The sequence below is a fragment of the Chenopodium album genome, chromosome 10 (assembly GCF_948465745.1).
Source record: "Chenopodium album chromosome 10, dcCheAlbu1.1, whole genome shotgun sequence".
Taxonomy (NCBI): Eukaryota; Viridiplantae; Streptophyta; class Magnoliopsida; order Caryophyllales; family Amaranthaceae; genus Chenopodium; species Chenopodium album.
Genome location: NC_137843.1, coordinates 5,228,933 through 5,252,090, shown reverse-complemented (window position 1 = coordinate 5,252,090; position 23,158 = coordinate 5,228,933). Strand labels below are relative to the sequence as shown.

General features: G+C 33.2%; 2 protein-coding genes across 2 annotated transcripts; one reads left to right on the top strand and one right to left on the bottom strand.

Moving 5' to 3' along the window:
• Positions 1–960: 960 nt before the first annotated feature.
• Positions 961–2,874, top strand: LOC145564624 (uncharacterized). Its single transcript, XM_081624890.1, has one exon. It carries the CDS (start codon positions 961–963, stop codon positions 2,872–2,874), a length of 1,914 nt encoding a protein of 637 aa, XP_081481016.1.
• Positions 2,875–16,606: 13,732 nt separating this feature from the next.
• On the bottom strand, positions 16,607–20,407 carry LOC145563258 (uncharacterized). Its single transcript, XM_081623701.1, has 7 exons — positions 18,677–20,407; positions 18,499–18,589; positions 18,208–18,365; positions 18,039–18,090; positions 17,851–17,930; positions 17,661–17,754; positions 16,607–17,353 (listed from the first exon to the last, which is right to left on the bottom strand). Exons 1-7 carry the CDS (start codon positions 19,592–19,594, stop codon positions 16,875–16,877), a joined length of 1,872 nt encoding a protein of 623 aa, XP_081479827.1. The 5' UTR covers positions 19,595–20,407; the 3' UTR covers positions 16,607–16,874.
• Between the last annotated feature and the right edge of the window lie 2,751 nt (positions 20,408–23,158).

Below are 23,158 nucleotides of genomic sequence, written 5' to 3'. Positions count from 1 at the left end.
TTAATTGTTTTGTAACTTTTTTTTTTGTTTAATTAGTACATTGCATTGAGAGTTTCTTTCTTATGATTTTTGCTTAATTTGCTTCCAATTTTCTGCCAATTCAAATTTATTTTTTTTTTGTTTAATTTTCTGTGAAATTTTGTTGTTTTTTTTTATTTTATGGAAATTTGATGTAGTTTGCATTTCCGTTTAGTTTAATTTAGTTGAATTGTTGTTTTGATTTTGCATGAACATATATCTGATTTGTTGATTGTTCTTGAATGTGTTAATATTTATTATGCATTATATCTTCATATGCCTAGATACCCGTTCAAGATTTACTCATTAGGAGTAAATCTTGAATAGTCCCCATTTGGGACTGTTCTTGGAATTGTATTCTCACTTAGGATGTAAATGGTTGATTGTTTTTCGGAATTAAAGGTAATTTCGTGTTAGCATTCCCTAATGTATTCTCTCGGTACATACGTAATTAAGAAATTAATTACGTCGTGTATTTGGAGAACCATAGGGAAATGCTGCCGAAATTTCCTTAGGTCCGAAAAGTGGTCAACCATTTGCTAGTGGGAATACACTTCCAAGGATGGGTTAGGTTGGAGCGAAAAGGACCTTTGAAATCATGCATTTGGAATGTGTTAATATGTGATGTTGAATATAATTTGTTTCTTGGGTGTTAATCATACATTGTTAGAAATGGACTGTCGTTGGATGTATAATGGTCCTCGAACCACACCAGAATACTTAGCCGGGGTCAACGAGTTCTGTAGAGTCGCAGTGCAACACCAATGGAGTACTCTCGTTGAACAAAGGCTAACCAAAGCAAGACCTATTTTCTGCCCTTGTCGTGATTGTAACAATGTGAAGAGGTGGGAAGACATTCAGAAAATAAAGGACCATTTGATTATTCGTGGGTTTATGCCAGACTACAGTATTTGGTATTAGCATGGTGAAAAATTTCCTCCCATGGATAATTCTTCTTCTATTAACGACAGTGGCAATGAAGCTGATGAGAGGGAGTCGAATGGTTTTGATGATAATGAAGTGGGTTCTAATGATGACACGGAGGAAGACAGGATAGATGAGATGATAGACGGGTTAGACGATCATGTTAATGAAGATTCTCATATATATGAGAATGTGTCGAAAGCAGCTGAGACACCGTTGTATCCTGGTTGTTCTAAGTATTCCAAGTTTTCTAGGATTTTAACATTATACAACTTGAAAGCGAAGAGCGGGTGGACCAACACTAGTTTCACTTTATTGTTAGAAACCCTCTCTGATATGTTTCCACAAGGAAATGACATTCCTAAGTCGACTTACTATGCGAAGAAATTGATGTGTCCATTGGGTTTAGAGTACACCAAGATCAATGCTTGTCCTAATGATTGTGTGCTATATCGAAAGGAGAATGCAAAATTGGATGCTTGCCCAAAGTGTGGTGAGTCACGATACAAGCGAGAGGGCTCAAATAAGGATCGCTTGAAGTGGCCACCAGCTAAGGTAGTATGGTATCTTCCCATAATACCAAGGTTGAAGCGCCTGTTCTCAATTAAGGATGAAGCGAAAAAATTGGTGTGGCATGAAAATGAGAGGAAGAAAGATGGGTTGATTAGACACCCGGCTGATTCGTTGCAATGGAAAAACATTGACAAGACATTTCCAGAATTCGGGAAGGAGCCGAGGAACATAAGACTGGCATTAAGTACGGATGGGATGAATCCATTTAGCACTCTTAGCAGTCAACATAGTACATGGCCTGTTCTTCTGTCAATATACAACCTACCTCCTTGGTTGTGCATGAAGCGCAAGTACATCATGCTCTCACTTCTAATCCCAGGTCCTAAACAACCTGGCCATGAGTTAGATGTTTATTTGGAGCCCCTTATTGACGATTTGAAACTGTTGTGGGATGAAGGTGTTGTGACATTTGATGCTCTTTCAGGTACAAATTTTCGATTAAGAGCCATGGTGTTTTGTACCATAAATGATTTTCCTACATATGGAAATTTGTCAGGGTACAAAGTTAAAGGAGAAAAACCATGTCCTATTTGTGAGGATGACATGCAAATTACACGCTTGAAGTATTGTGGCAAGAATGTGTATATGCATACCAGACGATCACTTCGTCGAAATCACCCATACCGAAAGATGAGGCAACAATTCAACGGGCATGTTGAGAATGGAGTGAGTCGTGAGCCATTGACAGGAATTGAAGTGTATGAGAAAATTAAAAATGTTAAGACAATCTTCGGTAAGATGCACAGAGAAAAATCAAAGAAGGGTGTGTTGTGGAAAAAAGTGTCTAAGTTGTGGGATCTGCCTTATTGGAAGCACTTGTCGGTTCGACATTGTCTTGATGTTATGCATATTGAAAAAAATGTTTGTGAGGCCCTAATTGGGACTTTGTTGAATATCAAAGGGAAGACAAAGGATGGTGATAATGTGCGTAGAGACATGAAGAAAGCCAAAATTAGACCTAAGTTATGGCCTGAGGACAATAAAGCAACGAAAAAAGCATTTTTGCCCCATGCGTGTTATACATTGTCTAGAGAAGAAAAAAGGATCTTTTGTGAGTGTTTGAAAGGAATCAAGGTGCCGACAGGGTATTCGTCGAACATAGGGCGTTTTGTTTCTACTACTGATAAGAAATTTGTTGGTATGAAGTCCCATGATTGTCATGTGATGATGCAAGTGTTCATGCCAATTGCACTCCGAGGCCTTTTGCCAAAACATGTTAGGCATGTTGTTGTGAAGCTTTGTTTGTTTTTCAATGAAATTTGCAGTAAGGTGATAGATCCAAAAACACTCGACGCTATGGAATATGATATTGTTGAAACATTATGCAAATTCGAGATGTATTTTCCTCCTTTTTTTTGACATAATGGTTCACCTTGTTATGCACTTGCCTCGTGAGATAAAGGAGTGTGGTCCTGTATTTATGCGTTGGATGTACCCTTATGAGAGGCAAATGGGTACTTTGGCAGATAAGGCAAAAAATAGAGCAAATCCTGAAGGGAGCATCGTTAAAGGAACCATAGCCGAGGAAGCAGGGAACTACTGTTCAGTGTTTTTAGCTAAGGCTAAAGAAATTGGGATTCCGACTTCTCGTCACGAGGGAAGACTTCAAGGGAAGGGTACAGTAGGTCGGAAATTGGTTAAACCTCTACTTGATCGATATAAGAAAGCGCACCGATTTGTGCTACAAAACCTATCTGCAGTTCATCCATACATTGAAAAATATCTACATGAGTTGAAAATTCACAATCCCAAGATTAGCTCCTATGCGTTGATGCAGGAGCATAATCGCCACTTTGTTGAGTGGTTTGAAGGCCAAGTGAAGCTTGAATTGAGTAGAAATGAGAATGTTTCAGAAACGATCAAGTGGCTTTCACGAGGTCCACAACCACTTGTTTATACTTATGAGGGTTACGATATCAATGGATTTACTTTTGCCACTTGTCTTCAGGATGAAAAAAGTGTGCAACAGAATATTGGTGTTGTCGTGGTTGCATCTTCTACTGAATACTCAAGTTCTAGGGATACAAGGCCAGTTGAAGCTACACAGGCATATTACGGTGTCATTCAAGAAATTTGGGAGTTGGATTATGTTGATTTCACAATTCCTTTATTTCGTTGCACGTGGGCTGATAACCGTCGTGGTATGAAAACCGATGAGTTATTTGGATTCACCTTGGTTGACTCTAGTCGATACATTGATGGTGAAGAACCTTTTGTATTAGCCTCACAAGCGAAACAAGTATTCTACATCAAGGATAATATAGATCCGCAATGGCGTGTTGTAGTTGAAGGCAAGAGAAAAATTGTGGGTGTGGAAGATGTTGTGGACGAAGAAGAGTATGACCAATTTGATGACATCCCGCCTTTAACAATGGGAGTGCAACCTCTACAAGAAGGGGAAGATATTGTTGATGATGAAGAGTATGATCGTGAGGAAGGGGAAGTGGTTCCTATATCTACAGTCGAGGTTTGTGTTATTGTATTCCTTTAACAATATATTTGTATTTTTTGGCAATAAATATTGAATTTATTAAATTAGTATATATCTAAATCATTAGTTGCTTTATTGTATAGTATTTACATTAATATGAGTTTAATGTTATGATTTTGATTCTAATTCTTATTAAGTTCATTCTTTGTGTAGGTGTAGGTGTAGGTGTAGGCATACTACAATGGAAGAACACATAGATGATCATGATGGACAGGAACAATCTGGTGACATGGATGCCCCCGCTTCCCAAGGAAAATCATCTACAAGAAAGGGACGAGGCCCATCTAAAGCAGTCCAAACAACTACACCCATGTTCCTCGAATTTGATGAGTTTGACATGCCTATTGGAAAGTGGGAATCTGCTTATGGGAAGCAAATTGGTAATTGTGCTCAAAGAGTTAACATTAATGTGAAGGGATATCCGAAGTATGATAAAGTTCAAAAGCAAAACTTGTGGGAGGAGAGTAAGGTAATTAAGATCTAAATATGGTTAGTGCTCTAATTTAATGATACTTTTAATTAATTCTGAATATTAACATACTCTAATTTTATAGCGGAAGTTCCACATTGATGATCCCAAGGGTATTAGAGAGAAGAAGTTCCACAAAGCTGTTGGTGCTAGATTCAGGAAGCACAAGTCTTGGTTACTTTCACGATTCATTACTAAGGAAACAGCACCTCCGCCTGACTCACCAAGTGCAAACATTAAGCCCTGGGAGCTTTATAAAGGTTAAATCACAGAAGAGCAATGGAAAGAGTTTGAGACATATTGCAATACAGATGAATTTAAGGTGTGTAAGATATTATGAAAGTAATTTTCACATACTTCATTTGAACTATAACACTACTTACAATAGCTATTCTATTTGTAACAGGCTTTGAGTGAAAAAGGCAAGGAAAATGCAAAGAATAATAAGCATCGCCACCATCTAGGCTCCAAGAGTTATGAGAGGGCTCGAGTTGATTGGAGTAAGACCAACAGAATTCCAGCAGAATCTTCAACCTCAAGCACAACAGAGTCCACGACAAGCAGTGTAATGAGTGAGAAGCTTAAAAACCGGTCTCTTTGGTGGATTTTGGCCCGTCAAACTCGTCGTGCAGATGGATCGTGGGCTATAGACCCGAAGAATGCCGAAACCCAGCAAGTAGCCAGTGCTATTGTAAGTGTACCAATTTTTGAGCTGATCAGTTCTGAACTGTTCTGATCAGTTCAGGTTTGGGCTGTAATTTTTGAGCTGATCAGTTATGATCAGTTCTGATCTGTTCTGATCAGTTCAGAATTGTTCTGATCAGTTCAGGTTTGGGCTGTAATTCTTGATCTGATCAGTTATGATCAGTTCTGATCAGTTCAGGTCTGCGCTGGAAATTTTTGAGCTGATCAATTCTGAACTGTTCTGATCAGTTCATGTGTTTGCTGAAATTTTTGAGCTGATCATTTCAGAACTGTTCTGATCAGTTCATAGTTCATGTTTTTGCTGAAATTTTTGAACTTATCAGTTTTGATCAGTTCAGGTTTGGTCTGAAATTCTTGAGCTGATCAGTTCTGATCAGTTCATGTTTTGGTCTGAAATTCTTGAGCTGATCAGTTCTGATCAGTTCAGTTTTTGGCTGAAATTTCAGTTCTGATCAGTTCGGATCAATTCTGATCAGTTCAGGTTTTGGCTGAAAATTTTGAGCCGATCAGATCTGATCAGTTCATGTTCTGCCAAATTATGTAATTTTCTTGGAATCAGATTATGTAATTTTCTTCTGTATAATATGTTTATATACGTTTTTTTTGGTAATAGTTGGAAAACTTGCAAATGAACGCTGAAGGAAACGATTCAAGTGAAGGTATTGGTATGGATGCCCTCAACAAGGCTTTAGGAAAAAAGGATCACCGCGGGCATGTAAAAGGACTAGGAAGGTGTGGGGTTGGAGTTAGTCACACACAAGTATTTGGGAAGGGACATAGAAAGGGTAAATCATCCGGCCAAGGTGGATGCTCATTGGAAGAGTTAGAATCAATGAAAGCTACCCTAACTCAAGAATTTGAGGCGAGGCTAGAAGAAAAGGTTGAAGAGAAGCTTCAAGAGAGGATTGAAGAGAGGATTCAAGAGAGGTTGGATCAACGTGTGGCAATGGAGGTGAAAGCTTATCTCGCCAATTTACTACCACAGATGACCGGTGACGTGGAGGCATTTCAAGGAATGTAAGTGATGACGACCATGGAGGCAACACAAAGCACTCGTGTTAGAGGTATATGTCTTATGAACTAATACTAAAGATGTGACTTAGCATGGTTAACATGTATAATATTGATCGAGTTTTTTGTATTATGCAGGTAGCCACTAAATGTCGCCCTGCATTGAAAGATGAGTACAATCAAAATTTAGTGGTTGTGGCAGATGGAACGGTATATCCTGTTACCGGTGAAGTTACTCACAACCTGAAGATATTACCCGATCATTACAGGGTTAGTGTGGACAACCCTTATCCCGATTGTGCCCTCCTCGATATACCGGTACCGTCTGCCGATGGTGTGACTAAGTTGGGTAAAGCCAAGTCTGCCTTTGTACTATGGCCTGTTGACATGGTTTTTCTTGATGAAGAGGTATATTCTCCTACTATTGACATTAAATTCCATCATTTTTGTATATTTTATCTGGACTAATATTCACCTTTTTATAAAGGTTTCACCATCGCCCAAAAAGAAGCATAGATCTACCCAAAGCAATGAAGGGGACGATAGTGTGGCGTTAAATCAAGGCAATCCACCATCAAACCCACAAAATTCCAACCACTTGAAGATAAAATTGTTGAGACTTTTGGCGAGGGGTGTGAGTTGTTGTATTGGTTAATGAGTTCTGATGATGCAAAGTATGATACAACATCAGTACTTTTAAAGGCCTCAATGTTTAATTTTGACAGTGACAAACAGATTTGGGTAACTGCTACCGATGTACGTGAATTTCTAAGAGGAGCGTGGGCTAATGTTTCATTGATCCATGTTTATATCATGTAGGTTACTTAATAATCCTTTACTTTGGTTGTTTTATTTACTATAGTAATATTTTTACTGCTATAATGCTGATTTTTCTTTGTTCTATGACTTTATCATGTAGGTACTTAGTAGATAATGTCATCGACCTTTTTAACAAAACTGAGATCACATTCTTCTGTCCCCAACTCATTTCTGAATCTTCAATTGAGAATGATTACCTTGAAACTTATGTGTATGTGAAGAATGCATTTTTGCATGAATTAGATAAGGCGGGCAAATGTTGCAAATTCATAGTGGCCCCATATGTAGCAAGGTTCGAACTATGTTTTTTATACTTCCACTAAACTTGTTTTTATCAATGATTTCTTTCCTAATACTCCAACTTATCTTTACCTTTTAAATGATGTAGTGGTCATTGGGTTCTTGTGGTGGTAGATCTACAATTAGGTTTAGCGTATGAGTTTGACTCTATGAAGCAACCTAAAGAAAAACCACGACCAATGAGAATTGCCGAAATCATGATGACGTGAGCCACTAACTTCAAATTGTGCCCAATTGAGTTTCTATTTTCCATATTGTTTGTGGTGTTGTATCACATTTTGTTCTAAGTGTTAGAATATATATCATTTTTGTAGGGCTTATAAAGTATATCGGGCAAATCTCACATGGAATGAATTGAAAGCACATAGCAAAAATTAAAATTCATACAAATGGAGGTAAATACACAACTCACCCCGTTTTATCATACATTGTTAACTTTGAATATAAAATGTCCTAACTATTTGTTATATATGCTAGTGTGCTCAACAACAAGGAGGCGTTGAGTGTGGCTACTACATTATGAGATATATGTATGAGATTGTTACTTCTCACTTGGATTGCAAAGGTGTCTTAGAGGAGGTTAGTAGCTTTTTGGCTTTATATGCTCCCAAAAGTGAGTAAATGGTCCTATTTCATTGATTTCAATTCATAGAAACCAAAATATAAGTTAATAATGGTTGTTGTGTGTTTTATTTCTATATTTTAATCAAATACATGAAAGATGGGAAAGATAAAAGCCCCTTAGGCAGTTTTGAAGCCTTTTTGGCTTTATATGCTCCCAAAAGTGAGTAAATGGTGCTTTTTCATTGATTTCAATTCATAGAAACCAAAATATAAGTTAATTATAGATGTTGTGTGTTTTATTTCTATAATTTGATCAAACACATGAAAGATGGGAAAGATAGAAGCCCTTTAGGCAATTTTGAAGCCTTTTTTGGCTTTATATGCTCCCAAAAGTGAGTAAATGGTGCTATTTCATTGATTTCAATTCATAGAAACCAAAATATAAGTTAATAATGGATGTTGTGTGTTTTATTTCTATATTTTGATCAAATACATGAAAGATGGGAAAGATACAAGCCCCTAGGCAGTTTTGAAGCCTTTTTGGCTTTATATGCTCCCAAAAGTGAGTAAATGGTCCTATTTCATTGATTTCAATTCACAGAAACCAAAATATAAGTTAATTATAGATGTTGTGTGTTTTATTTCTATATTTTGATCAAATACATGAAAGATGGGAAAGATAGAAGTCCCTTAGGCAGTTTTGAAGCCTTTTTGGCTTTTATATACTCCCAAAAGTGAGTAAATGGTGCTATTTCATTGATTTCAATTCATAGAAACCAAAATATATGTTAATAATGGATGTTGTGTGTTTTATTTCTATAATTTGATCAAATACATGAAAGATGGGAAAGATAGAAGCCCCTTAGGCAATTTTGAAACCTTTTTGGTTTTATATGCTCCCAAAAGTGAGTAAATGGTGCTATTTCATTGATTTCAATTCATAGAAACCAAAATATAAGTTAATTATGGATGTTGTGTGTTTTATTTCTATATTTTGAGTTTTAATTCTATAATTTGGATCATCACATTTATTCAAATGATTATTTTTATTATGGATTGTTTTTATTTTGTAACCTCATTTATATGGTATTTATTTATTTTTTTTATTTATTTATTTTTTTTATATAGGATTATTGTCCAAGGAAAGCCCCGTATGATGTTGACGAGTTGAATGTGGTTCGAGAACAATGGGCGCACTACTTTAGGATAAAGTATTTATTGAATGCATAACTATTTGCTTAGGTAGAACATTAGTAATATTATTAGTGTTCATTGTATGTGTTGGATAAATTTATACAAGTTCTAATTTGTAATATTATACTAGAATTTTTATATTATGTCGTATTAATTTTTACGAAAGTCTGTATAATTGTTTATCTACAGGAACAGGTTTATTATAACAGGTTTTAATTAAAATATATTAATTATATATAAATACATGCTGCCGAAATTTAATAAAAAAAAAATTAATTTAATGACTATTTGTAACGGGCAGGAGATTTGTCAGTTACAAATAAGCACTTATCCGTAACGGGCGTTATTATTGCCCGTTACAAATAAGTACTTAATTATACACCATAAAACCTTATTTGTAACGGGCAGAGAAAGTGTCCGTTACGGATAATGGGTTATTCGTAACAGGCGTTTTTATTGCCCGTTACGAATAAGGACTTATTTTAGTTAAAAAAGGACTTATTCGTAACGGGCACCTGAAACGCCCGTTACGAATAACCCATTATCCGTAATGGACACTTTACATGTCCGTTACGAATAACCGGTTATTCGTAACGGGCGTTTTATTTGTCCGTTACGAATAAGGACTTATTTTATTTCAAAAAAGGACTTATTCGTAACGGGCACCTGATACGCCCGTTACGAATAACCCATTATCCGTAACGGACACTTTATATGTCCGTTACGAATAACCGGTTATTCGTAACGGACAACGCCCGTTACGAATAGTAATGGCCATCCGTAACGGCCGCATACGTAACGGACACGGCCCGTTACGGATGGGCCCTTTTGCCCGTTACGGATGGCGTTTTTTCCACTAGTGAGAGACAATATAACGATCCTTTGTAGTCGTGAAGATGTTTTCCTTATAATTCGTCTGTCTGTATTTGAAAACTAGATAACTTTTTCACCAACGAAATAATTGCACGACAATCCATTGGATCTAATATCATGGATTCAAAACTAATAATTTTTTTTCCGAAAAGAAGAGATAAACCTTATTTTTCAAAGGAGGTCGAAAGACCCTTGTCTTTCGAAGGAGATCGGAAACCCTTTTTTTCGAGGGAGAAAAGTTCCTCCTAAAAGGAGGTAGCATTATTACAAATCTTATAAAACTTTAAAAAAAAACAAGAATTGGAGTTTTTCACCGGTTAAAATCGGTGGAAGCCCCTTCAAAATTTAACAAAGGAGACTAGGGTTTTGGAGAGAGGAAGGAGGAGAGTTTTATTCCAATACCAAACACCAACCAACATGATTACTCGTTTGGGTTATATAATGTTGAATTACATACTCACACTTGTACCTATAGTAAAAAAAAAAAAAAAAATTAATATAAGATATTACAAAAAAAAAAAAAATGAATAATAATAACATATAACAGTTATTATTGCTTTTACACAAGCTTACCACACAAACTATTGCTTCTGATGGTGAATGAGCTTGCAACAAGTGAATTTTGAGTTGGCTTAAACATGCCCCACATATAATAATTCCTTTGAAATCCTGTAATACAAAATATTTTAAAATAATTAAAAATAACATTAAAAAAAAATTATATAACTTAAACCTTATTCCCTTCAAATTAGTGATAAAGAATTACAACCAACTTAAATTTATAATAAATCGATTATATTTGAATAAATAATTTCAATTCATCATAAACTTAAGGCTCGTTTGGTTGAATGTAGGAATTGCAAATTCCTTGAAAAATTGATTTCCCATGAAATTGAACTTCCTAGGAAATTCTAGAAAGTGTTTAGTTAACTAAGGGAAGTGGAAATTATCATGGGAAGTTCCACTTACCTAGGTCCCCCTAGGTAATTAACTTACCCTATTTTGTGGAAATTCATGGAAATTTCTACTTCCCATGAATTTATTAACCAAACAACTTCAAAGAATTTCAATTCCTAGGATTTCCAACTTTCCATGTTTTTCTTTGGCAACCAAACAACCCCTTAAGTGACATATTAGTACTTAAAAATTAATTTCAACACTTACTCCAATTTTCTTGAGGTAGTTCTTGTGATGAAAAAAGTACAAGATCTAAATTGTCATTAATGTTAAAAGTCCAAGCAGAGTGAAGGTTAATCATCTTTTCTAACACAGTGTTGTATGCTTTTTCATCCCTACATAAAAAAATCCAAGAAATATGTTTAGTTAAATATAAAAATCAAACAAATTAAAAAAAAAAATTGAAAACACAAATAAGCTATGTATATCTCTATTATATAAGTCAAAGAGAGTAGTGGCATCCCCCTCTATAAAGAATAAAATAATGGGTAAATCACACAAATAAATGTCAAGAACACCTTAAAATTTGATAAAACTTATTGAGAATAGATATTAAAATTGAAGAACACTAGAATTTTTACAGTATAGTTCATGCATGCATGCATTAAAGAAAACTTTATGTATGAGGGCTAATTTGTAATATACATACCTCTCTTCAGATGGAAAAAAGTATAAAACAATATCAGCACTCATAGGAGGTGAGGCTTCAAAAGCTTTAGGCCACACTTCTTGCGTTGGCACAAGTTTAAAGATCAATTCTTGTGGCAATACACTTGTTGCTCCATGCACCTTTAATGAAGCTGTGTTTGAAAGATGAGCTGAAATTCCCACAGATATATGTTGTAAATTACATATCATGCTACATCTTCCTCTGCCAATAAATTTTAATTTTATGTTAATATAAGTGTAAAGTAAAAAAAAAAATAATATTAATGATATAAAAGAATATTCAACTCCCTCCATAAAAGATATATTGAAATATAAAAATAATATAAAATTAATAAATTCTTATATTTAAAATTAATAAATTCTTATATTTAAAATTAATAAATTATTATATTTATATCTTCATTATCCAAAAATTAATATTTGTAAATAAAATTAATTACCTATTTTTATAAATACAAAACCTTGCATACTGTATTTTTTTAAAAAAATAAACCAATTAAAATCTAGTCAAAATTATTCAAACAGTTATATCATCATAAGTGTCAACTAATAAAAACGAAGAAAATAATATCACAACATAAATATTAATGAAGGTTAAATACATAATTAAAGAAAATTTAATAATTATAAATAGAAAAAAAAAAAAAAAAAAGGTACCTCCATGAGACATCAATAATTGGTTGTGCTAACACATTTGGAATTGATCGAAGAAGTGCAGTAGCACCAAAATTCCTAGTTGCACTTATGTTAGGTGGACAATATGCTGAAGTGTTAACACTGTAAAGGTTGGATGGTTTAGGTTTTAAGTCATTCAACTCTCCATCATAATTCTTTTCAAGAATCAACTTTTTCCGAATATTTTTTGATTCTTGTTCATCACATATCTCGTGATAAGATGGATTTTTTGAATTCTCAGTATTACTATCTAGTTCCTCAGAATCATTTTCATGAAAATAATCCTCAAATTTCCTTTTGACTAAGTTGGATGATTTTTCTTGGTAAAACACCTTTGTGGTACCATCATCACTTTCATTATCTTCATAACTACAACTAAACGATTCATTGTCATCTTGTTTCCCACTGGACAACTCCTTAGAAATCTCAAAATATTCGTCGTCATCATACTTAAGTGTATTTACATCATTATCGAACTTGAAATTCTTGTACTCATGTTGAAACTCCAATCGCAAATTATTTTCCGTTGAGACTGTAGATGCAGGAGACTTCAAATCATTAGAGCATTGAGGAGATGAAGAGTCCATATCAGTCACCAAATTAGCTTGATTTCTACTATCTTTACTCTCTTGAGCCAAGGCACAATTATCAATAGTATTCCTTTTGGTATTTGAATGATTTTGCCTTATAAAACCTTGTATATCTTTATAATGTTTGCCCCCCTTTCGAACTTTCCTTAACAAAGCCTTTTTTACTAGTGAGGTTACTCGAGAACTACTTCTCTTTAGTTGTTGAGTAGGCTTTCCAAAGTCAACATCACAGTCTTCACACAACCAAGTATTATCATTATTCCTAATTTTCAAAGGATCTTCCATACAATAACTGAAAAAAAAGTAAACAAAAAAAAAAAAAAAAAAAAAAAAAAAAAAAAAAATTATTTTCCTTGAAATTCAAAATCATGACCAAAAATAAAAGTTAGATTTTCAAAAAGTTAAACATTCCTTATGTATTATAATCACCAAAAAAAAAATTACATTGAAAAGCTATACTCATATTAGTAAATTTGATGAAAATATAATTATATGAAAAGAAAATTCACATTGAAAAATATTTATAATATGGCAAAAGCTAATTAGGACCCGAGACATTACATAAGAACTTAAAGTGAAATATTAAAGTAAAATAAACATTACATACAACGATTGATGTATGACTTTGACATGCTTTTCAAACTTAATATTATTTAAGTAATATACTAGTTAATTATTTAACACTTGTAATATACTAGTTAATTATTTAACGCTTTGAGATGCTCGTTAGCAAGTATTTACAATTTTTTTATAAATAATCCAAAAAAATGGTTTTTTTTTTAAATAAAAAAAAAAACAAAAACTTTAAGGTAAACAAAGATCAAGTGCCTAATAAATTAAATTAAATAATTCAATTTCCACACAAACATGCCTATGAATTGCAACATCTTTGCAATGCATGCAATAAATAAGGTGTTTTTTGCCTTCGACTCCGCATGTGTAACAAACGGTCATCTAAGAATAGGAAAAAAAAATAATGTTAATGCTTGATCAATGATCTCAGATATTTGGAATATGAACTAAAATCATAAGCAGGCTAAACTAATTACATTATACAAGCTATTAACCCTAAATAAACATTAGAGTGTACTCAATTAACTTTACCATCAAATATTAGCAATTTAATTAATAAAAAAGAAATCTTATGGAATACAGTACACACTCAACTACTCAAGTGTGATACATCGTGTGATTACATGATTAATGAGGATATTAAAAAAAAAAAAAAAAATCAAAACTCATGTACTCCCTCATGTTTTCAAATTTAATCGCATTGACATGTAAGAAGTTTTGGATTCCGATTCAATAAAACAGTTTATCTAATCTATTTTGTTTTTTAAAGTCTAATAATCTATATAATCAAACAAAATTTGCGTGAAGTAAAATAGTTGTACTAAGTATATGAATTATACCGTATAAGTAAAACAACCACATAAGTGATACGAGAATGTTTAGCATATTCAATTCATAAATTAAAACATACTATACACAAACTAAAACATCATACTTTTCAATCATTCATGCATAAAATCTAAAGTAAAGACGTAAAATTTGAATTACCTTTTGAATAATGAGATAACACCCTACGAAAGTAATGTAAAAGGGGCAGAAATTCCTTTACAGAACGCAAAAAAGTTAGAATTTGGATGGGTAGATCTTCATTATTAACCAACTGTTGAATTTCTATCGATCGACTGAAAAACCCTTGTTAATATGTGGCATATGTTATGTAACTTCTTATCATAAAGTTTCTTTATATAACCACTTTGAGTCGGGAACTTAACCGCCTCTCTTTTCTTTTTTCTTTCTTTTTTTTTTTTTTTTAAAAAATATCTTTTTATTTATGTAAATTTTTAATTTTTTTTAGAAGTGAGATTTATACGGTGCTTAGTTTAATCTAAACTTACCTAATTATCCTACGAGAATCTCCAAGTATTTTCAAAATATTGGAATTTTAAAATCTGATAGGGATCCTAGTATATATAGATTTGCTATAATTTGTGATACGATGGAGAATATGTAACGATTTTATATGATAGAATTTGGGTTGATATTATCTTTTCAACTTTCCTTAATATGTTGTATTCGTCATATTAATATGATTTTTTAGTAAACTCTCTTTTTTAGTAAAATCTCTTCATCGGATCTATCATTAGTCGTATACTTTCCTTTAATATCCTTTCAATTAGCTCTTGTGTTTCAAGCCTTTCCTAAATTTTTGTGTAAATTTAGACACGAATTCTTTACTCTCTCCCGTTTCACTAAACTTTATTTAACTTTATTACGTACTTATACTTATTAGCCATAAACTAAACACAAATTATTTGCAAGAGCTTTTGTTTACGTTACCCTTGATTTACAATAAGGATCTTGCTAACGAGCGCCCCAGGGCGTTAGTTAAGGAATAATTTTATTGGTCGAAAGAGTATTAAGTTAGGAATGCATGACAAAATCACGCGTCGTTCGGTGTAATTAATGTTAGTTTTACTCTAATATTTCCACTTTTAATTCTCTTATCTAACGCCCCAGGGGCGCTCATTAGCTTTTGCCAAACAATAATATCAGTGTAAATTGAGCAATTTTAGACTAACTTTTAATTAGTCAGCTTAGAGTAAATTTTACAACTTATTTTAGGTAACTTTAATCCTGGTAGGATTTTAGTGAAAATAGGCCATGAGATTGGTTTTATAATCGTAGTTACGTTCACATTTCACACAATGAGATTTGATATTTACTTCTTCCATAGTGTAACTTTATCACTAAATATAGTTGACTTTTATACATAACTTTGATCATTTTAGACTAACTTTATATCTATTGTAAATCCGATTTATATGTAAGTTTATATTATAAACTCATTTGATCTGGATAAGCTAGGTAAAATTAGTTGGTTAAGGTATCGAAAATACTATGTAAAAAGTCTACAATCATATCCAACTCAAGTCACAATAATTAAGGTAGTGAAAGTATGCTAAGCAGTCCAGATATTGGGGACATTTAATGGAGGTCCAACTCACTTGGTTGATTATAGGTTTCTTTTGGTGCGAAGATAAATGAAGGATAATGTAAGGTTTACTACATGAACATGGATATTTAGACTAGATTTTACATAATTGGTTAGTTATGTGTATTTGGGGTGGGCTATATGTCATCATTTATTAGGCTAAAGACAAAATACAAGGTACGTCTAAGGTTTAGTGGTAAATGATGGCTAATAATTATCTTATTTTAATTGCATCAAATAGTAAGTGATTTGTTCAGCTGTTACTATGGTATAATATTCCAATTTAATCATGTACTCATACTAAGGGTCTGTTCATATTTACTTAATTTCAGTTCAGTTCAGCTCCAATCAGTTCAGTTCAGTTCAGTTCAGTTCAGTTCAGCTCTTAATTTCCCTCTCACATAAAATATTCATTTCAGCTCAATTCAGTTCAGTTCAGTTCAGTTCAGTTCAGCTCAATTCAGTTCAGTTCAGTTCAGTTCAGTTCAGCTCCAATCAGTTCAGTTCAGTTCAGCTCAGTTCAGTAAATATGAACAAGCCCTAATTTGTTTCAAATTCCATGTTTTAATATGATATGAGTAATCAAATGAGCAGATTTGAGTTTTACACGACGACACAAATTGCAATTAGATATATAGTCTTACTTCGTATTATCTTAATTGTCCCAAGTGATAATGTCTTGGGTTGTCATAAATTGTACAATAGTCGGGATAAAGCAATTTTAAGAGAAACTATAAATATAAACCCGTAAATTTAAGAAAATTTCCTACTCTGCATAACTTTGGTAATCAATTACCATATTCAAGCTGAACTGCTCAATAATACTACACAAACAAAGAGCAGAGAAACCAAATGTTACATAGAATCACTCTACTTAGGCTTCAACTACCCTTTGAAGAATTAATGAACAACCAAGAGATTGTTACTCCCAATTAAGCCACTATACTATATTTGCAAAAAAATGTATGTACACTATATGAATGATACACATTACAACTAATTGTATGATTTTTTGGGTATTCTATACCTATATAATCTCTAAACTCTAGTTGGGAGTCCATAGTTATGGAACGTCGTGATCTTTCCATACAAATTAGCCGTGACAATCACAAGCCCCCATGTCGAAAAATGAGCAACGTTGTTATGCTCTTGACAGTGGTCCTTAGTGTAGATGGGAAGCATGTCCTCAGGCAAGATGGCAGAGCTCTTAGACGCGAACAAGTTACTTAGGTTCACATTAGGGGGAGATCGGTTTATAGAGGCCGCTTCATGGTTGGTAAATAAGCTACTTGAAGCCTTTGGCAGTGCTGTAGTACCACACCAAGGTACTGCAGCACACACACCTTCAGAGTAAAAATGCTCACAAGAACGAATAGACTTTGTATTGCTCGATGATGATTGATCTGTTGTTAAGTCATGATTCCATATATATACGCGTGAATCTTGTCCAATTGATACTATATGACTCCCGTTTGATGTAAATGAAGCTGACATTTGACTTCCTGACTTGTTAAGACCTGCAGTAGGAAAGAGCAGCAAAGTTAAGTAAACTGTCCTGTATAAAACAAAAGATGATACAACACGTTTGATATTAATATTAAGCCAAATTGGTATAAAATTAATATAAGAGACTTGCTAGTTGTTTAGATTACAGCTGGAACGAGTCAAATAGCTCGATCACCCAAGCAATTATAATCAGTATGAACCACAACTGTTTTTTCAACTGATTTTTTTACATATTAAACTGATTTTTGCTGATCTTTCCTTATCAAAACATATTATTATTAGTCAATGGTAACATATTACACCTATTTGGATCCCTACCTCGGAATCTACAGACAACATCCATCTTGTCAAGTATACAGAGTTTAGAATCTTCTGACGAGATCATAACCTTCTGAGAGTCCTCTGACGAAAACTGCCAACAGAAACAGCAGAAAAATTCTTAGAACAGTTTTGACAAAATCACTAAAGAATGTTAGTAAAATAATGAAAATCAACTTTAGGGCCCAACCTGTATTCCTGTAATCCTATTAGTGGATGATCTTTTGCATCCCTGAAGTAAAATATGTGCACTAAGCTCGAATAATTTCCCTAGATCATCAATAAACAGAATCTCAGAAAACCGGATGATTAAGAATAAAGCGAAAACTAAAGGCAATGAAAGCAACTTAATCCAATCTTTAATGTAGGAATATGTACCTTTTGTCTCATAGAACTGGCAGCAGCCACTAACAGATCCTACGACGAATGCCTGTTTACAGAAAGGATAAGATCAGTAAGATGGTGATCTTAAAGAAATATATCCTGTATTATAAAACAGAATTTACAGAAAGCATTTCATAAATGTAAGCATGTAGTTGAAACATACCTGTCCATCAGGCTGGTAACATACAGCTGTGACTGCATCTCTGATATCGGCCCAGTCTAGAACCCGGTGCTTTGATACTCCCCATACACGAACTTTTCCATCGATTGAACCACTTATGAAGTAACGATTGTTTACAGGATTGAATTGTACACATGTAACTGATATACAAGGCAGAACATATAATCAGGATCATTTGATTCTAGAAGTCTAAATCATGCAGTACTACTTTACTATTATAATTTTCTGAGATTTTGACATGAAAATTGTAATCTGTGCAGATTTTATACTCACCATAATCAGTATGATGGAAAGTGTTGAGACATGTATCAGACCCAAGTTTCCACAGACGAACAGTTTTATCCATAGACGACGAAAGAAGATACTGAAACACAAAAAAGTTGTACTAATTTAGTCAAAAATATGCAACCGATGAAGTGCTAGTTACTTCTACAGGGGAAGAAAAACTTACATTAGAGTTAGACCAAGCAAGGTCTAAGACATCCGCGGTATGACCATGAAACTCTTGTACAGGCACCTCGTCGATTTTGAACATTTTATCAGGAACTGCAACTGGTGTTTCCACCTTCTTATCTCTTTTATGTCCACTATTTTCATCTTTTCTAGCACTACTAGATTCATCTGGAAACCTCTCAAGGCATGAATCTATCGACTTAATGAGCCAAACTCGAACAACACCATCTTCTCCACCAGTTGCAAGATACTGACCATCAGGACTAAACTTCATAGTCCAGATGATACCATTGTGAGCTTGGATTTCCTGTGCAGCAAACAACGCGCTTAGCTCCTTAAACTTTTTTTTGTTCACTTGTACTTTCGTTCTACTGATCTCGAATTTACGAGCCTTTTCACTGTCATCCACTTTGCCTCTCTGTTTCTTCATAAAATCATTCCACCAATGCCTAAGTTTCTTGTTTATAGACTTACAACTACTGGAGGTTGATACCTCATCATCCTCACAAACATCACCCAAACTCGGCCTAATTTGATGAGCATCCTCAGATTCATTAGAATGATCCACATTACCATCTCCATTACATTCCCTCTCACAATCAATAACAGATGAAGCACACGAACTCGAAACAGCTCCACTGCTTTCCACCATCCTTTCCAACCCCATTTCAGCTTCAGCACCAGCAGCATCAGTAGAAACTGTATCGGCTTCAGACAATGAACAAGGATCAATAAAACCCATTTCGCGTAAGAAAGTATAGCGCCTTTCCTTAACACTCTTAAGCTCATTACTCCAGAATTCATACCCCAAAACTTCATTATTAGCAACAGAACAATGTTCAGCTGACATATGATCAACAGAATCAAAGAACTCATCGTCCGCCTCGAAACATTTCACCTTGTGTTGCATTTCCATAAGCCTAAAAACTTACCAATATATAAACATCAAGATCCAAAATTTTTCTATATTTTATGTTACAACTTACAAGATATTTTCTTACAACTTTAACCAACAAAATCCCAAACTCTAAGCCTTTTACCTTTACTATTATCAAGGCGACTAAAAATGCTTTACACAAAATTACAAACTCGTAATAACAGACTAATAACTCGTCTCTTATAAAAATCGCAAACTTTAGTGTTGCTCAAACCAAGGACTTAACAACCAATCAACAACAACAAAAAAACAGGATTATGGAGCAGTACAATGTAAGATCCCAATACAAGTAAACCCAAGAACTAAACAACCATGATTACGGGTTTTACCTCGGATTTAACAAAAAAATCGTTATAATAACACCGACTTTCCTATGATTGAGGCATTATGTTGAAAATGCAAGAGTCAAATTCCAACACTAATTCAATAAACAAATTCGAAAAAATTAAAATTAAAATAAAAATAAGACAAAAATGATTGGAACGAAGTCCTTTGCATTGAGCCAGTAAGGTCAGTGAGGGTGTTTGGAGAGAGGAGAGAGGAGAGAGGAGAGAGAAAATGGCGGAGGAAGGAAAGGGGTGATCATGGAGTTTAGGGGGGAAGTATGCTTATTTATATTTTTAATGCGTGTGCAAATTTTTTTAGTTGTTTGATAATCTTTCCTTTAAAGAAAATTAAAGGAAATTATTTTTCTAATTTGGGTAAGCTTCTATATTTTTTTTATTTCTTATAATTTATTATTGGCACCGTATATGGTGTTTTTACTGTTTTGTTATATTTTTCTTATGCGCCTTTACTTGGTCTTGCAAATATTAAGAAGAAAAAGTACAATAAAACCTCGAATATGTAAATAAATGGATTGAGTAAACACATATAAAAGCCAGAACCAAAAAATTTTCAAAAAGTTTTGATGTAGAGAGGCATGTAGCAAGGTAGGTCGTATTTTGAAGTAAAATGTAAATAAGCGTGACTCGAGTTGGAAAAAAAAAATGTCCCTCTTTTAAAGTTCTTCCTGTTTTGACTTTTTTTGCGATACAATCACTGTTAAATTGGACTTGATCTAATAAGACTTGAAAAATACGATTCGATTGTGTTTATAGTACAATCTCACTTTCCCAAATTAATTATCATGTCACTCTAGCTAGTTGGATTTGTAATAGTATTGTATGGTTGTGAGCTTGTGAATTTGTGATAACTGTATGCATTTTTCAGTCTCATTCTCACATTGATAATTAGGCTTGATATGAAAACCATTTGTTGGTGTCTAGTGATCATTATTTTTAGGATTAGCTCAATAAAACAGTGGTAGCAAATATTGTAAGGTGTATTCATCATATATTTGATATTTCTCAACTCCTAGTCCTAGGACCATGACCAAAAAAAATGTTAGTTTTTAATTGAATGGAGTACTGACAAATTGTTGGGTATCAATTACTCTGTATATGGTGCAACCAAATCAATGAAATTAAAAGAAACCATGTAATCAATGATTCCACCGACTGTATGTAACAGAATAAAAACATCGATTTTTTTGGCACTGTACGAATGTTCTAAGCATCAACCAATTAGAACAAATCTTATTAGAAAATTAGAAATGCATTTTATACTTATAATTTTATTTTGAGGGAATATTAAAGATGATTAGTACATGTATAATCAATCATACAAGTATTAAAGCAGCATTCCATACTAACTTGTGACAGTTTTAATATGGATTGAGCTAGTATTTTAAGTCATGCATAAATTTTACTCCTTACTATTCGTTGATGTATTTACAATTTTACAGTATTTGGAAACATACTCATGTCGGGCCAGACATTATTAGATTCATGATGTGTAAGTTTAACATTTTTTTTTTTGGGATAATTTTTAGTTATACAAGATTAAAAATTTTTAGTTATGCATTAAAAAGTTAAAAAGTATGAAAAAGTCCAATAATACAAACATTAAGAAACGAAATTTGTAATATGGCATTTTATACACGGAGTACATGGGTGGCATGGTGCTCCTTATTACATACAATTATACAAATCAACTTTGACAACTTACATAATACTTCGTTTATATTATGGGATCAAAAACTAGGTCCATTCTTTAATTATTAAAAAAAGGTCTATATTACCTTGGAGTTATAGTAGTATTAAACTTTGTTTCCCAAACAAAACCAATAATAGTTTTGTATGGGTTCGCATGTGTCATGCATTAAACATTTGGTTAAACCAATACAATGTTACTTTATTTGCTACTAACTCATTGAAATGTGAAAAATAATCACCAGTCATTAATCTTTTATCTAACAAATTAGAGATAAAATTATACAATTTAATTCGTGCCTTCCTAAAAATGCATATTTCTTAATTTAATTACTCATATGAGTCATATCATAAACGAAAAATAGGTAAGTTGAAACAAATTAGTACATGATTAAATCAACAACTTATATAACGATTACCGAATCCATCACTTCCAATTCAATGCAATTATAAGATAAGGTAATTAGTTGTTGAATTAATCAGCCATCTATCATTCACTAATGACATTATTAGACGTACGTACGTTGGTTGTATTTTGTTTTTAGCCTAATAAATCATGACATATAGCCCACCCCAAATTACACATTATTGACTACTTTTGTAAAACCTAGTCTACCTATCCATATTCCCACCAAAAATAAATTTCTTTAATTAAGAAAGTGAGTTGGACCTACATTAATTGTGTCCAATATTTAGACAGCTTAGCATACATGATACATTTATCCTCACCATAAATATTTATTGAGAGTTGAGTTAGGGTATATCAATGAATTATCGTGTTGACTTTTGCCATGTGGTTGTGCGTAGTTGTCAAAAATTGGCAAGTTCAAGGGAAAAAATATTGTAACAAAATATTTGTCAAACTACCTACATCCATAGAATGGTTATAAATCTTCGTGTACGGAGTATTAAAAATTTAAAGTGGATAATTATAATGCGTTTAACTATAGCATTGTTGTGGTAATCACAATAATAATACGGAGTAATAATAAGGTCAATAATCACCATTTCACCACCAATATATAATATACGCACTACTTTGAACTTGATGAAGAGGTTTACATGAAACTACCTCTAGGTTTTGAAGTTACTAAACCAAATATATGCTTCGTGGAAGAAGTCATTATATGGTATAAAACAGGTTTTCTAAAGACTCGAAGGGTAGAGATTTATGTCAATTTTAGTTTGACTATTATCTACCTATCTATATTGTAAAGGGGGGAGTCCCGATGAAAGAAGGAGCATTGGATCAATCCAAAACAAATGATTAATTAACTAGACTTTTTAATATTTGAGTTTGGATTGTTACAAGTCAAAGTTGTAAAAGCTACATATATTCTATAGCTTAGACTTATTTTAATTATATTATGATTTATTTTTTTAGTTGTTAACTTGTTATTAATTTTTAATTTTGTCATAACTTTGTAGAATGATGTTAGGGTTTTTAGCTTCGATTATACAAATCCATATGATGTAAACATTAGACAAATTGTAGATTTTAGTAAACGAT

Bases quoted from the DNA above. Each gene is read 5' to 3' on its own strand.
- LOC145563258 (XM_081623701.1), bottom strand. From the start codon at position 19,594: ATGGAAATGCAACACAAGGTGAAATGTTTCGAGGCGGACGATGAGTTC. The intron at 18,366-18,498 runs GTGAGTATAAAA...CTTGTATATCAG, and splicing joins TTTCCATCATACTGATTATG to TTACATGTGTACAATTCAAT. The intron at 18,091-18,207 runs GTATGTTTCAAC...TTCTGTAAACAG, and splicing joins GTTACCAGCCTGATGGACAG to GCATTCGTCGTAGGATCTGT.
- LOC145564624 (XM_081624890.1), top strand. From the start codon at position 961: ATGGATAATTCTTCTTCTATTAACGACAGTGGCAATGAAGCTGATGAG.